The sequence below is a fragment of the Pipistrellus kuhlii genome, unplaced genomic scaffold (assembly GCF_014108245.1).
Source record: "Pipistrellus kuhlii isolate mPipKuh1 unplaced genomic scaffold, mPipKuh1.p scaffold_m20_p_1, whole genome shotgun sequence".
Classification (NCBI taxonomy): Eukaryota; Metazoa; Chordata; class Mammalia; order Chiroptera; family Vespertilionidae; genus Pipistrellus; species Pipistrellus kuhlii.
Window position 1 is genome coordinate 52562885 of NW_023425404.1, and position 17409 is coordinate 52580293.

At 41.9% G+C, this 17409-nt stretch overlaps 1 protein-coding gene across 1 annotated transcript in view; it reads right to left on the reverse strand.

Moving 5' to 3' along the window:
- Positions 1 to 7923: 7923 nt before the first annotated feature.
- Positions 7924 to 17409, reverse strand: part of CHP1 (calcineurin like EF-hand protein 1) — a 42277-nt gene continuing 32791 nt past the window's right edge. The window contains exons 5-7 of the mRNA XM_036445701.2: positions 13865 to 13926; positions 10026 to 10148; positions 7924 to 9884 (exon numbers count right to left, since the gene is read on the reverse strand). Of these exons, the coding sequence (XP_036301594.1) occupies positions 9831 to 9884; positions 10026 to 10148; positions 13865 to 13926 (239 nt within the window). The 3' untranslated portion in view covers positions 7924 to 9830. The remainder of the gene's footprint in view (positions 9885 to 10025; positions 10149 to 13864; positions 13927 to 17409) is intronic.

Genomic DNA, 17409 nt, shown 5'->3' on the forward strand with positions numbered 1-17409 from the left:
GGAATAAATCCCACAATCTGGAAACAAACTGGCAATATCTTGGTGCATGGGATGAAGCCCAACCAACTGAGCCACACCAGCAGGGCTGTCTTTCTATTATTGAACTAGAGGCCCAGTGCATGAAATTCATGCATGGGAGGGGAGCCCCTCATCCCAGCCTGCACCCTCTCCAATCCAGGACCCCTTGGGGGATCGGGTTTAAACCAGCAGTCACAACATCCCTCTCACAATCTGGGACTGCTGGCTTTTAACTGCTCATCTGCCTGCCTGATTGCCCCTAATACACGCCCCTCCCCCACCCCCTCTCCCCCTGCCAGCCTGATCACCCCTAACTGCCTCTGCCTGCTGGCCTGGTCACCCTCAAGAGCCCCCTCCCCCTGCCGGCCTACTCACCCTTAACTGCCCCCCTCACCAGCCTCAATGCCTCCAACTGCCTGCTTCTCAGGCTGGTTGTCCCATGCAGCCTGCTGTTTCGTCATTACTGTGATGCATCCTGGACAATTTGCATATTCCTCTTTTAGAATAGATTATAATTTATATATTTAAATAAGTCTCTTATTAGATATATATTTGCAAATTTTTTCTTCCATTCTGTAGGTTGTCTTTTCACTGTCTTCTTTTTTGTTAATCCTCACTTGAGGATATTCTTTTCATTTATTTTTAGAGAGTAGAAGAGACACACAGAAACATCAATGATGAGAATCATTAATCCACTGCCTCCTGCTCGCCCCCTAAGGGCCTGCAATCCAGTTATGTGCCCTTGACTGGAAATGAACCCAGGACCCTTCAGTCCTCAGGCTGATGCTCTATCCACTGAACCAGACTCGCTAGGGCTGGTGTGAGGCAGGGGTCCAACTTCAATCTTTTGCATGAGGATATATCAATACATGGTCCTAGTTATACCAAAAGACTTCTGTTTCCCCTAGCAGGCGTCTTCAAACTACGGCCCGCGGGCCACATGCGGCCCGCAGAGGAGTCTGATCCGGCCCGCCAGGTTTTTTGGGCAGTGAGCGCAGCCGAGGTGTTACAGTAGGAATTAGTAGTTCATATAGTCCGGCCCTCCAGCTCTCTGAGGGACCGTGATCTGGCCCCCACTTTAAAAAGTTTGAGGACGCCTGCCCTACTGGATTGCTCTGGCAGCCTTGTCAAATACCAGTTGATTATAAATGTGAGGATTTATTTCTGTACTCACAATTCTAGTCCATTGCTTTATAGTCTATTTTTATGCCAATATTGCAATATATTTATTGGGATGTGTAAATCTTCCAATTTTGTTCCTCTTTTTCAAGACTATTGACATTGATCTTTTAGATTCTTGTTATATGGTTATTCAACTGTCATATTCGAATGTCAGCTATTAGCAATCCAATATTTTTTCATATTAACTATATAAATATAAGAGACACAGGCATGTGCTTTCCAGAACAACACTGTGTCTGTCTCACTGATGTGACATATAAATTTAATCAAGCTTTGAAATAAGTGAAAGGAGAGAAACTCAGCATAAGTATTTGCCAAATACATCAGTATCCTGGTGATCAGCACATTCTTTTCCATGGCTTCACAAACCATGTAATGTCCTATTCTAATATGCTGCTGAGGAATAATGTCAAACAGTTAAGTGGGTCATTTCTGAAATCTGCCTTTTTCCCCTTCTGCAAGCTTTGCTAATAAATGCCTCTTTTTCTAACCATCTCCCAAAATCTATGTCTCCAAAATTATGAAGCTACCAAAATTGCCCCTGATCTCATGGGCACACAGGGAGGAGTTTACAGAATGCAGCTATCTGCTAGAAACACAGAATGTTACTATTTTAGATTTTTTTATTCTGGCTCTGTAATGCCAGAAGAGGCAGCAGGCAGCAACAATACACATTTAAAATTTAGCACAAGCATTCTGCTAAAATTGAGTGTTTTTACTAAGTCCTGAAAAATGTTTCATAAAATAATGAAAGTCTCCATGGCAGCTTTTTCCCAACTGACATTCTTTGGAAGGATTTTTCTCTTTTTCTTTTGTGCAGAAGTTATTTTAATAGCAGCTAGAAATTTGTTATCCTACTAGCAAAGAAGACAAATTCCTACTCTCAAGAAATTTTGCATTATGGACAATATAATACTTTTTGTCCCCATTGTCCAAAAGGGTATTTGCAAATATAAGCTTCTAATTCATGTCACATTTAATGTCATCAACCATTTCATTTTCCAAAGTGATAAGGAAAAAGATGTGACATCTGTAGAAAACCAGACAAGGAATCACTGGACTTGTAGTATTAACTTACATAGATCCAGGTACAACTTGAATTACATGCAATTAATTATGAATTTTATGAATTACACTAGAGGCCCATTGCATGAAATTTATGCACAGGAGGGGGTGTCCCTCAGTTCACCCTGCACCCTCTTCAATCTGGGACATCCCTCTCACAATCCAGGACTACTGGCTCCCAACCGCTCGCCTGCCTGCCTGCCTGCCTGATCGCCCCTAACAGCCCAATTGCCCCTAACTGCCATCCCCTGCTGGGCCAGTCACCCCTAACTTCTCTCCCTTGCCAGCCTAGTCACCCCTAACTCCCTTCCCCTACTGGCATGGTCAACCCCAACTGCCCTCACCTACAGGCCTGGTTGCCCCCAACTGCCCTCCCCTGGAGTTCTGGTCGCTCCCAACTGTCCTCTCCTGCTGGCCTGATCGTGCCCATCTACCTTCCCCTGCAGGCCATCTTGTGTCCACATGGGGTGGCCATCTTGTGTGCTGGAGTGATGGTCAATTTGCATATTATCTCTTTATTATATAGGATAGGATTAAAATAACAACAGATTTAGATCAGAGTATACAGCATTGGCCTGTGGACTCAAAGGTCCCAGGTTCGATTCCAGTCAAGGGCATGTACCTTAGTTGCGGGCACATTCCCAGTAGGGGTGTGCAGGAGGCAGCTGATCGGTTTCTCTCTCATCGATGTTTCTAACTATCCCTCTTCCTTCCTCTCTGTAAAATATCAATAAAATATATATTAAAAAATTACCAGGAATGTTTCACTTAAGGAAATCTCCATTTTACTAAAGCTTAAACCTATAAGCATAGCACATTTTACCATATTTTCCGGCGTATAAGACAACCCCCTAATTTTACAGTTAAAACATAGGTTTGGGCCTATATTCGCTGTTTAAGACTACCCTCCACTTCAAAGAAAAGACTTACTTTGCCGTTAAGATCTGCATTTAATTTTTGTGCAATTTTGGTCTTTTGCCCCCGCTTTTCGGTTGACTTTTTTTCGTTTCAAAAGTCTTATATGCCAGAAAATACGGGACCATTTAAAAAAAATATTTTATTGATTTTATACAGAGAGGAAGGGAGAGAGATAGTTAGAAACATCGATGGGAGAGAGTCATCGATCAGCTGCCTCTTGCACACCCCCCACTGGGGATATGCCTGCAACCGAGGTACATGCCCTTGACCGGAATCAAACCAGGGACCCTTCAGTCTCCAAGCTGACGCTCTATCCATTGAGCCAAACCAGTTTTGGCAACACATTTTTAGACCATTTCTTGATAACTTGAGGTCTTTTCTATAAACTCACGCTGTAATGGCTTCATGGTTAATGGACTGCTTAGGATTATTTCGTTTCTAGTGGAATGGTTGAGTTACTTGGTTTTCCTCTAGTCTTCTCCTTTGTGAGCTGTCCTTTTTTTTTTTTTTTTTTTTTTTCATCCAAAGCAATGTTTATTTTTCAAGAAGCCAACAAAAGACACAGATTCATTTCTTCAATGGAGAAAAAACATTCAGCCCAATGGGTCCTGGGCCGGCGCCCGCGCTCGTGGCGGTGGAGTTCCCGCAGCCCATCGCTCCGCCGCTGGCCGGACAAGCGGCGCTCGCAGCTGGCGGCAGCGGCCGCAGCTCCCGGGGGCGGAGACGGAGGCAGAGGGCGGGAGGCACCGGGGCCAAGGGGGCGCGCGCGCGCGCGCGCGCGCGGACCAGGGCGCGGCGGAAACCGCCCCTGAGCTGTCCTTTTTTTAAGAAAAATATTTATTGATGAGAGAGAGTAGTAGTTATTTATATATTGGTTGTTGATTCTTGTACGAGCCCTGAGGATCTAACCTGCAACCTTGGCAGATCAGGATGACACTCAAACCAACTGAGTTACCTGGCCAGGGCTCAGCTGCCCTTCTTGTCAACATACCTATTAATATAACTATTATCAATTTGCTATTACCAAATTTATTAGAATTACTAAAAGTCTGATGCATTAAGATTTGTGCATGATTGGGCATTCCTTTCCCTAGCTGCTGGCACCCCCTTCGCTCTGGCCTTTCCACCTTCCAACATTGCGCAGAGGCCCCGAGTGGCTGGGGTAGTGCAAAAGCTATGGCAATGACACAAGTATCCTGCCCCAGCCCTGGCTGCTTGCCACCTGCAAATGCAAATTAATCAGCCATCTTTATTGGGTTAATTTGCATACTCCTAATTGGCGTGAAAGGTATGGTCAATTAACACGTTACTCTTTTATTAGGCAGATTTTTAAAGAAATTGTGTATGTTTAGAGATAAGAAAATTTTTCTTATGAATAGAACACTGACACTGCTTAATAGTATTTACCTTCTGTTGTAGTGGCCCAGATAAATTCTTTAATTCTTATTTGTCCAGCCACTTTCAGGTACTTGATATAATAATTCACCTACTTGTTTCAGTTTTTTTTTGTTTTGTTTGTTATTCCACTTACTTATGCATTTATTGGTTAACTCTTATACATGTCCTGAGCAGGATCAAAACCACAACCTTGGGAACGTGCTCTAACCACCTGAGCTACCTGGCCAGAACCATATCTGGTTAGGTTCTTGAATAGACTGCAAAAGGAGGTGGAAAGTGTCAAGATCATGTCTCCAAATAAAGTCTTGCTATTTTTTTTTTAAATTGATTTCAGAGAGGAAGAGAAAGGGAGAGATAGGAACATCAATATTGAGAGAGAATCATTGATTGGCTGCTCCCTGCATGCTCCACACTGGGGATTGAGCCTGCAACCCAGGCATATGCCCTGGACCGGAATCAAACCTGGGTCCCTTGTCTGCAGGCCAACATTCTATCCACTGAGCCAAACCAGCTAGGATCATCTTGCAAGATCAGAATCTAGTGCTTATAAGACTGTCTTTATTGTTCTATGTTTCCTCCAGAGCTGTGTAGAAACAGTCTGCAGTACCTCACAAACTTACCAAGTGAATCTCCCATAATTTTTTGATGTAGAGGGAAGAATAAAATCTCTAAATTGTTGTTTCTACTAAACTAGATGTTAAACACATATAGGGGCAAATACCAGCCATCTGTAGTTTGAATCGCTGGTTGATTCAAAGATCAGCTAATGTACTCTGAATTTAGAGTATCAGTCCAGTAGTAATAATTTCCTTCCAAGCTAGTCTACTCTCAAGTGTTTGAGGAACAGGAAAAATATCTAGTTCGTAGCATAAGAAATCCGGTTAATAAAGATAGTCCTCTCTGAGGCATCTCTGCAGTAAATACTTGCTCTAAATCCCAATCAGCACAAACTATTCTAATACTGTTTTAAATGTAAAACTTGACGATTGTAAAATCAATTTGAAAACAGGTGACTTTAAAGGATATTCTAAAAAGGACATTCTAAAGGTAATAGAGTAATTTGAAAGCTTGTGGCATTCATTAATTTTGGAACCTATAAAAGCCATCAGTTATGGCTCAGTAGTTGAGTATCGGCTCATGAATCAGAAAGTCATGGTTCAATTCCTGGTCAGGGCACATGTCCCAGTGACAGATTTGATCTCCAGTAGGGGGCATGCAAGAGGCAGCTGATTCATGATTCTCATCATTGATATTTTTCTTCCTTTGTCTTCCTTCTCTGAAATCAATAAAAACATATTTAAAAAGAAAAAGAGCCCTAGCTAGTTTGGCTCTGGATAGAGAGTTGGCCTGTGGACTGAAGGATCCTAGGTTCGATTTTGGTCAAGGGCACATGCCTGGGTTGCAGGCTCAGTCCCTGGGTTGCAGCCAATCAATGATTCTTTCTCATCCATGTTTCTTTCTATCTCTCCCTCTCCCTTCCTCTCTGAAACCATAAAAATATTTTTTAAAAAGAAAAAGTTATCTGCAGAAAGGCATTCACTATCATTATTTTATAAAATTAAAATTATTTTTAAAATTAATGGTTAAATATAACATTATTTGGTAAAATCTAATGCAATCATTAATATAAACTAGGAAGAACAGATAATAACATGGGGAAATGTTTTTATTTTATTTTTTTAATTGAATTTATTGGTTAATAAAATCATATGGGTTTCAGGTGTACAATTCTATAATACACCATCTGTAAATTGTGTGTTCACCAACCCAAGTCAGGTTTCCTTCCATCACCTTTTATCCCCCCTTTACCCTCTTTTACCTGCCCCCACCCTCTTTCCCATTGGTAATAACCATAGTATTGTCTATGAGGTTGTATCACCCCCACACACAATCTCTTCGTTAAACAGTATTTTATTTTTTATATATTCTTATTGATTTCAGAGAGGAAGGGAAAGAGAAAGAACATCAATGATGAGAGAGAATCATCTATCAGCTACCTCCAGCACACCCCACATGGGGATCTAGCCCACAATGTGGGCATATGCCCTGACCAGGAATTGAACCATGACTTCCTTTTCATAAGTTGACACTCAACTACTGAGCCATGCTGGTTGGGCCTCTTCATCTTTATACAATGTCAGTTTTTAAAAGCTAGTATGATCTTGTGTTATGTTACATTTATGTTCAAATAGATAATGCATGGGTAGAATAGAAAGGAGCAAGGGAAATAAAGTTGGTTAAAGAGATTCTTCTCCAAACAGCGCAAACTTCAGTGGGATGGATCTGGATCCCAGCAGGCAAGGGCCTCTCAAGGCCCACCTGCCCAGAGAGCTGATTGCATCCCCACCCCCCACCCCCACCCCACCCCCCACACACACTCCACTTGGAACGGGCACCAGACGCAGGGCTTATGGCTGGGCATGAGCCCACAGCAGGCGCAGTGGGCCAGAATGAGCAGGAGCAACAGGTAGGATCAGCAGGCAGCACTGGACTGCCAGTTTTGGCCCAATCCCCGCAGGCCACACAGAGGGACCCCACCCACGCACAAGTAAGTGCACCAGGCCTCTAGTATTCTAATAACTGCATGGTGTCAGATGGGTATTAGATTTATTGGGATGATCATTTAGTTACATAATGTCTAACCACTGTGTTGTACACCTGAAAATAATATATTGTATGTCAACTGTAATAAAAAATATTTAAAGTCCCCCCCCCCGCCCCCCAAAAAAAGATTCTTCTCAAACTGCATCTAATGTTGTAATGGTTTTATAATGTTTTTTTGCAGTATTGTTTTATTTTAGTCACAGACTGTTATACCTACAGACATTGTCAGTAACATTAATGTTCCTCCAAAATTGCCTATATAGTCACTCCATTCATTTTTTATTTTTCCAAACCCTAAAATTAGACTCAAAGTGAAGAAACATCATGCATGTAAATTTGAATGGATTTTGGGGCAGAGGGATAGCAAAAGGAGGATTATGTTAGAATTTATATAACCATTGATTCCAGCTATTACTGCTCTGAAATCTTGTGTCATACCACTAAACCTTAAAATAAGAAGAGATGCACAGAGTATGCACAGACCAAGCAGACACTAAAGCTTGGAGATGTGAAAATCCATGGGATAACAGCTGGGTGCAATATATCACTAAGGTTGCACATGAATGAGGGGATAGACAACTTAATAACAAGCAATAGATAGATACCCCATTTTTAGGCCTTTTCTACATTTAAGGAGCCAGACAAACCTAAGGGAAACACTGTGATTTAAAAAACTTGAAGGCAATTTAGTTATATACACTTCTTGTAAAACACATGGACAAAATCAACTAAGTTATATTGTTTTAACTACAAGAATTTATTATTGATGGATCGAAGAATACAGTTTGAATGGAACAGTAAGGCACAGCTGTGGATGAAAACAATTTGCAATACAGCCAAAAGGAAGAAATAGCCATAATCTTAGGAACTTTAAATATGCAAGTCAAGGAGCCTTTGAAGTACCTCTTTAACAGATCAGTGTCTGTCCTTCCCTTTTATATGATTCCTATAACTACATCACTTGATCTCAAAGTCAGACTGATACTTCACCAAGTATTTCTCAGTCATTTATACTTGAGTTATTCAGCCTGGACACTCCTGTTCCCCACTCTGCCCAATCTCTTTGCATTTTTTTTAAAAAGCAATTTCCTTCCTAAAGTATTATGTATTCATCTTGGATAGACTTCCAAAGCAAGGAAACAAGCATGCAATGAGTCAAGACAAAATCAGCCAAAGGCAGTTATAAGGATGAGCAGACTGATAAACTTAAGAGAGATGTTAGGATGATAACAGGCTGATTCAGTGAGGTCTATACTAAGCTGACTCAGGCAGAAAACTTGCTCTGGCTTGTGCAAAGGGCTGTAATACCACCTCAGGTTTGCCACCAGTGCCAGACCCCTTGATTTTAAGGGATTAGCAATGGTCTGAGAGAGGAGCTGGGAAATAAATGTAAGCAGGTTGCTTATGATACAATACACTCAAAGTTTTGGGCCTTTATTAGGAGCTGACTATGGCCTCCAACATTAACATTTGCCAAGTGTAAAATTCATAGAGAATTTTGTGCAAAACTTCAAGACACTGAGGACACTTTTTAAATATCTTGGGCGGGAATAAGTAGGCACTTCTGTAACACTAACCTTCCTGTTTGGAAGTGTGAAGTGAAAAACACTGGCATAAACCATGCTGCAGAAGTGGGGATACATGAGGCTTTTAGGGTGCCAGCTTGCGTGCTCAAAAAGCCATGGGAAAGTCCCCAAGCATATCGCCAGAGCAGCCATTCTGGTGGTGACAATGTCCCAAAACTAAGCAAACCTGCTAGCATATGTCTGTTTTCTGAAAGTCAACACTGTACAAGCAAGAGTAGCTACGTAGGCGTGCGTGCATGTCGAGAATCAGAGACCAGAGGTAGAGTGACCCGGCGAGTCACCTGAAAGACACTGCTCTAACCTCATCGCGGCCACCACCTCTCCAGAGGAACACCTCAAATTCACAGCCCTCTGACGGCAAAGCAGAGTACAGGGGACCAAGGGCGATCACATTCTTCTGAGAGGAGTGTTCAGTATTGAAAAGCCCCTAGAGAGGCAACATCCCAGAGACCTAATCAAGAGTAAAGGTAGTTCAAAACTGCCAGACCACTGAACTATCCTGCCAAGTCAGAAAAATACATTGAACAGGCATAGCTTGGGATGCTATGTAGAACAGAAGAGATCGAAACGTAATAAAAAGCAGGGAGATTGAAAGATTAATGATGTGTTGGGTAGAAACAAGATGTAGAAAAGCAAATGACATATAAAAAAGGATGGAGGAGCATGCCAAAGCCTTGTGGGAGGGAAGACAGCATGGCTAGAGTCTATATCCAATGAAAAAGCTGTGCTGGCTGGTTCTTGACATGATTTCTTCTTTGTCAGACGAGATGCACATGTGGCATTCAGCAGCTGAAGGGGAGTGGGGAGAATATTGAGAAATGGAGATAATCGGCAAATGATATGGAACAAATATAGACCGGGTGTACCATTCTGTAATGCCCTGTTTGTACACAAAAGGCAGGTTTATGTTGGCAGACATATTGGGGGTTGTCATGCAACAGTAGTAGTACTTTGGGAGAAGACGAATGATGAGGTGGAGGTGGGGCTGGTGGACAGGAGGATTCCCAAGTTCCAGTTCTTAAATACTAGAAAGCAAGGAACAGTTTAGTAGTCTGTCCTTTAGTGAAGAAATCGGATGCTCATTTTCTGTTCTACGTCCACTTTCTCCAAAACCTGGGGAGTGAGGGGGGAAGCAATTATAGTTATGAAGGTCATAACAGGAGACATTGTCCCATGCTCTTATCTCAATGTTTTTCTCCCTCCCTCCCTCCCGTGCAGGATTTAAGTTTTCAAACCATGAGATGACTGACTGACCTTAACAAATTCTGTGAAAGATATAGCACTGTCCCCATCTTGATCAGCCTCCTGGATGGTCCTGTCTGCGATGCTGCCCAGCTGTTCATCTGAGATATTCACTCCGACCATCATGCGTAGCACCTGCAGGACCAAAAGCCAGGCTTACAGGAGACTTGGGGTCAGGGGGACACTTAACCAAGATTAAAGATAAAACTACCCCAACCCTCTTTTCCTCTGATGCCTTTAAATGTAATGGCCAGAAAGCTGAAACCCTTATCTTCTTATGTAGGCAATTCCATTAAAAAAAAAAAAAAAAAAAAAAAAAAAATATATATATATATATATATATATATATATATATATATATATTTAAATATATTTTATTGATTTTGTATAGAGAGGAAGGGAGAGAGATAGAGTTAGAAACATCAATGAGAGAGTCATCGATCAGCTGCCTCCCGCACACCCCCTACTGGGGATGTGCCCGCAACCAAGGCACATGCCCTTGACCGGAATCGAACCCGTGACCTTTCAGTCCCCAAGCCGACGCTCTATCCATTGAGCCAAACCGGTTTCGGCTATATATATATATATTTTGACTGCAGAAAGGAAGGAAGGGAGGGAGGGAGAGGAGGGAGGGGGAGAGAGAGAGAGAGAGAGAGAGAGAGAGAGAGAGAGAGAGAGAGAGGGAGAGGGAGAGAAGAAACATCAATGGCCCAAATCGGTTTGGCTCAGCGGTAGAGCGTCTGTCTGCAGACTGAAAGGTCCTGGGTTTGATTCCGGTCAGGGGCATGTACCTTGGTTGTGGGCACATCCCCGGTAGGGGGTGTGTGGGAGGCAGCTGGTCGATGTTTCTCTCTCATCAATGTTTCTAGCTATCTATCTCTCTCCCTTCCTCTCTGTAAAAAATCAATAAAATATATTTTAAAAAAAAGAAACATCAGTGATGAGTGAGAATCATATATTGGCTGCCTCCTGCAAAATCCCTATAGGGGATCAATCCATGTTGGGAAATGGAACTGTGACCTCCTGGTTCATAGGTCATTGTTCAACTACTGAGCACTGAGAGACATGGGCCTGGATCATTTAGGCCATTCAATGACAATGACATGAACAGAACTCTCTGGCAAGTTCATTGAACAGGAAAGCAAACCTCACTGAGAGAGAGCTCTTTGCATTTTGCTTTGCCCATTCTTGCTGCCTGGAACATAGAGATGCCTGGTGTTGTAGCAGCCATCCTGGGATCAAGGGGTGAAAGTCATATGTGCTGTGAATGCCAGAGTAAAACAGAAGAAGTCTGGTTCCTGGACATCATTTAGTTGCTGTATCAATCTGGACGACAACTTATTTTATGAGGCAAATTAATTTCTTTCTTTTTTGCATTGAAGAAGAAAACTTTATTCACTACAAAACACTCAATTGTGATACAGCACAGCTGTGAGGCAGCCCTGGGGCCAGGCCCCTCTCCAGCTAGACAGCTCTGCTCTTCTCCTCCATGGTCTGCCAGGCTCTGCACCATGTTGGTCTGTTTTGCACTGTGCTGTTCTGCTCTGCTCCGGCGAGACATCATCAGTGTTTCAGCTCAGCCAGGGAGCAAACTAGATTCTTACTGGACTTATTAAGTTTGGAAGGGCTTTCTGGAATCCCACCCAAATGCAGTCTCTTTGAGGTGGCGCGCTGACCCACTATCCCTAAAGTATGGCCAAGAAACAGAAAGATCCTTGAAGGGTTAAATACTAAATCCACCCCATCCCCTTTTTAAAAACTATTTTTAAAACTGATTTCTGGGAGGGACAAAAGGAGAGAAGGAGGGAGGGAAACATCAATGATGGGAGAGAATCACTGATGGGTGCCTCCTGCAAGCCCCACACTGGGGAAGGGAATCAAGCCACAACCAGGCACCCAGGCATATTGAGCACTGACCTCCTGGTTCATAGGTTGACACTCAACCACTGAGCCATGCTGGCCTGGCCTAAATCCTCCCTTTTAGAAAAATAACACTCTAAGTACTATGAGAAGTGCAGTAAATTTTTAACACTATTTCACAAAATTTGTCTCAAGCAAAAAAAAAAAAATAAAAATCCACCCCCTCCCAATTTTGCTAACATTTTTAGATGTGAATATACTTTGAAAACTGCTACGTTAAGCAAAATAAACAACTTTGATCATATGAACCTTAGTATGAAATGGGGGAAAAGATGCTTTGTGATGCCTCACATCACTGTAGTCAGCCATCTCTGTCTTTAAAAGGTAAGAGCCTAGCTTTTCCACAAGAAAGGCCTTCTAGCCCAGCTGTTCATAGGCCTTCCTTTCCCCCACTCCTTTGCAACCCTCTCCTATCTCTTGAAATGATTTTAAAAAAGTAAATTAGTTTCTCTGAACAGTTAAAATAATGATGTGCATCAACATTAGTCATTCTAACCCCTCTCCCCCGCACTGCCCCAGCAAATCAACTGTAGAAAATTGGAAGTTGTACATTTTGGGGATAAATGTACACACATTGAAAGATTAATAAAAAGAGGCAATGCTGCTGAAACCGGTTTGGCTCAATGGATAGAGCGTCGGCTTGGGGACTGAAGGGACCCGGGTTCAATTCCGGTCAAGGGCATGTACCTTGGTTGCGGGCACATCCCCAGTAGGGGGTGTGCAAGAGGCAGCTGATCGATGACTCTCTCTCATCAATGTTTCTAGCTCTATATCTCTCTCCCTTCCTCTCTGTACAAAATCAATAAAATATATTAAAAAAAAAAAAAAGGCAATGCTAGCAAAAACAAAAAGTAACCAAGCCATTTGCCATTTTTCCTGATTGTGTATGGCTGACTAGACAACTCAGTCTAACCTCAAACCTCTCTAACAGATCAGATCTCAATCAAGGGCGCAAACATGCCTAGGTTGCAGGCTTGATCCCCAGTGTGGGGCGTGCAGGAGGCAGCCAATCAATGATCCTCTCTCATCATTGATGTTTCTATCTCTCTTTCCCTCTCCCTTTCTCTTTGAAATCAATAAAAATATATTAAAAATAAATAAATAAAAATGAAAAAGGGAAGAATTTTCTCCCCTTCTAAATTTGTGTGTATTTTGAGAAAGGGAGAGAGGAAGAATAGAAGGGCAATGACTAATAGGATGAAATCCCAGACTCTGCTGGTAAAGGACAGGGCAGCAACAAAAGACAATGAGCAATCAGCTTGGTGTAACCAGCCCAGCAGCAGGTCCTTGACTCTTATGTCAAGCCCAAGGTCAGACGAAACAGTGGTAATTACCCAGTGTCATCAGAATTACCCAGCTGCCAATGAACTGACAGGACACTAACAGAACATTTTAATCATCTCACATATTTTAGTTCTGCCAGTCAGCACCTAAAAGACATTTAGTTTACCCTTTTTTGGAGGATGGGGGTGAAGGAGGGAGGTAATCCTCATCCAATGATTTTTTTTCATTGATTTTTAGAGAAAGGAGGGAGGAGAAAGGGAGGGAGGGGGGAGAGAGAGAGAGAGAGAGAGAGAGAGAGAGAGAGAGAGAGAGAGAGAGAGAGAACATCAATATGAGAGAGAAATATCGATTGGGGCCAGGGATCAAACCGAGAATTTTAGGTGTGGGGCCTACACTCCAACCACTGAGCAACAGTGGCCAGGGCAAACTGACTTATCTTTTAAATAGAGACATTTGTCTTTGAGAAATTAATGAGCCATTTCAAGTTTCCCCAAATTATGTGCTCTTCCTTATTTATAGGATAGAACTCTGCACACAGCAGGAGTTAAGTAAATGCTTCCTGAAGGAAAGTATAATTCCTGCCCAAATGAATAAGCAGGCAGGGCCCAAACACAAGTTCTCCATGTGCATGGGAGCTCTCCACATACCTGTAACAGCTCATCTCGGGAGATCTTGTCATCTTTATCCAAATCATATAGTCGAAAAGCAACTGAGAGGGAAAAACAAGAAGTTAGTGGAAATTCAGTAGTGTTTTTCCCCTTCTCAAGAAACTAAATATTAGATAACTAAACCAGACAGAAAACTAAAAGTGAATTAATATTTTCCAAGAACCATTGCCATTACTTGTAGAGCTTTTAAAGACATTGTAAATTGTAAAACTTAAGAAAATTGAGATCCATCCCATAATAGATGGCATCTTAGCTTTGATGAAATATGGGGCCCTCCTGGAACAAAACAGAAAACTTAATAAAAAGTCAAATGTCCTTTTTCTTTTGTTGTTAATCTTCACTGGAAAATATGTTTCCATCATTTTTTAAAGAGAGTGGGAGGGAGGGCGAGAGAAACATCAATGTGAGACACACATATTGATTGGTTGCCTCCCACATGCACCTTGATTAAACCTACAACCCTTAGGTGCTAGGGCTGACCCTCTAACACACGTGTCAAACACAAGGCCCGCGGGCCAAATCCATCCCGCCAGGCCTTGCAATGTGGCCTGCACTGCGCTGTCATCACTGCACTCCGCTGCGTTTCCATCACAATGACAGTTTATGACTGTTCCGTAAACCATTCGGGCCGCGATTTAGGCTGGATTTTAGATTTTGGCCCCTTCTCTGATTGAGTTCGACACCCCTACTCTAACAACTGAGCTACTGGCCAGGAGCAAATGTCCTTTTTCTTATATTAGAATTAAAAAAAACACACCACCACCCAGCCTGGCCAGTGTAGCTCAGTGGCTGAGCGCCCACCTATGAAGCAGATCACAGTTCCATTCCTGGTCAGGGCACATATCCTGGTTGTAGGCTCAATCCCCAGTAGGGGAAGTGCAGGATTGATGATTCTCTCTCATCATTGATGTTTCTATCTCTCTCTCCTTCACCCTTCCTCCTGGAAATCAATAAAAATATTAAATAAAAAACAAAACAAAACATAAAACACACCACCACTCATAAGTGATTCTGTAAATTAGGTTATCTCACACAATCCATCAAGTCTACTGTGCACTGCTCAGGGGAAGCCAATCAGAGCCATATAGCTAACCAAATGGCTGACTATACCAAGTATTGCCCTGGGAAAACGGTCACTTTGGTAAATTTGAGCAAGTTTCAAATAATTTTCTACTACTTGGGAGTGCTGTAGGTAAAGAGCTTCAGTTTCAAGTAGAAATGCCAAGAATTTGATGGTCTTATTCTAGAAAGCAGGCTATATAAGAGAATCCAGAAGAGCAAAAATAATTCAGCCATAGTGCTGAAGGGCTACCAAGTGAATCTTGGAGGGAAGCAGCCAGGGTCCTGGGTGCCTGCCAGTGGCCAGAGGAGGGAAGCTGGTGCTGCCAGCCGGGGGAAGGAAGGTCTATTCTTGCATCAGGCGTTTAGTAGTGCGATAATGATGATGTTTTTTGTTTTTACCAAAAGAGAACATTTGTTGGGTTCCTAGAAGAAATGGGTTAGGAAACAAATTATAGAGGAAGAGCGCCAAGCGTGGATGATTTTATAGGCACTGTGAGACATCCTCACCCCGAGGAAATGACTGCCTCTGTTTTGAGGCTTTGAATCACTTCAAGTATGCCACTAAAATTTTTGGTTTTCAGTAGAGTGCTGTGAACACTAAAAGGTCAAAATTCAATGCTCGAGGCATTAAGACACACAGATTTAGAGCTTGTCTTTAATTAAGGAGCTCATGATGTAGTGGAAATCAACATGCATTTCTTACTTTATTTCTTAAAAATACTTCTATTGATTTCAGAGAGGAAGGGTGAAGGAGAGGGAGAGATAGAAACATCAGTGATGAGAATCATTGATCCTGCACACCCCCTACTGGGGATTGAGCCTGCATATGCCCTGACAGGGAATTGAACTGTGACCTCCCGGTTCAAAGGTAGCTGCTCAAGCACTGAGCCACACAGGCTGGGCCACATTACTTACTTTATAAGTGCTATCATATATCTGAAATTCAGGGAGACAAAGCAAGTAGCAGATATGCCTTTCTGATTCAGTAACATTTGAACAAGTCTGACAAAGTGGCATTCCAGGCAGAGCTAGCACTAGGTACAAATACATGAGCACATGGTTGAGCACTGACCCATGAACCACGCAGTCACAGTTCAATTCCAAGAGTTGTGGGCTCAATCCCATAGGGGGCATGCAGGAAGTGATTCCCTCTTATTGATGTTTCTTTCTCCCTCTCCCTTCCTCTCTCTAAAATCAATAAAAAATGTTTTAAAGGGTTAAATATCACACACCCCTAAAGGAGTGCATTCTCTAAAAGTCAAAGTACTTAGGCCAATGTTGCTCAATGGTTGAGCATCAAACTGAGAACCAATGGGTCACAGTTCAATACCCAGTCAGGGCACATGCCTGGGTTGTGGGCTCAATTCCTGGTAGGTGCAGTGCAGGAGGCAGCCGATCAATGATTCTCTCTCATCACTGATGTTTCTATCTCTCTCTCCCTCAGAAAGCAATAAAAATAAAATTTAAAAATAAAAAAAGTAAAAAATATTTTTTTAAATCTAACTTACTCTTTGTAAGGTATATTAGAATTCTGGAGGGGGAAGATTTTCTCTAATGTTGTCTGTTCTTAATTTGGTTAGTTGAGTAACTATCTTTATCAAATTTGAAAAATATATATGATTAGATGGTTTACAGTTTAAGGGAAAGGAGACAAAGATCATAAGTGTTCCTCCAGGAATGTATGTTTAATATATTTCCTAAACTAAACACACACACAATTCTGTATATATTGTCACATTTCAGAAATAGGATAAAATGTGTTATCTACTAAGCTATCTTCAGGATGATTTTGGGATAGAAACCTGTTTGCTATATAACCTTTTAACATCTATTTCTGCATTTCTTAATTAGGTAACTGGAATACCTTTCTGTTGAAGTATTTACAGAAGCCTGAACTGCTAATTCTTTTTAAAAATTAATCAGGGTGACTGGTTAATAACATGTTTCAGGCATGCAATTCTGTACTATATCATCTGCATATTGCATTGTGTGCTTACCACCCAAAGCCTAATTTCCTTTTGTGACCATTTATTTGACTCTCTTCATTCTTCCCCCATCCTTCTCCTTTTCTGGTAACCACCATATTGCTGCCCGTATCTATGAATTGTTTGTTTGCTTATTGCTTTCTGTTTTATATCCCACATATGAGTGTACTCATGTGGTTCTTGTCCTTTTCCATCTGACTTTAATTTGCTTAGCATACTTTCAATATCCATTCATGTTGTTGCAAATGGTAGTATTTCATCCTTTCATCATCCATCAAAGGACACTTAGATTGTTTTCATTTTTTGGCCACTATGAATAATGCTGCACCAAACAGAGGAATACATATACCTTTACAAATACATGTTTCCAAAATTTCTAGGACAATACCCCAAAGTGGGACTGCTAACTCATGTGGTCTATACTTATTTTTGAGGAACCTTCAAATTGTTTTCCTTAGTGGCTGAACCAGTTTACTT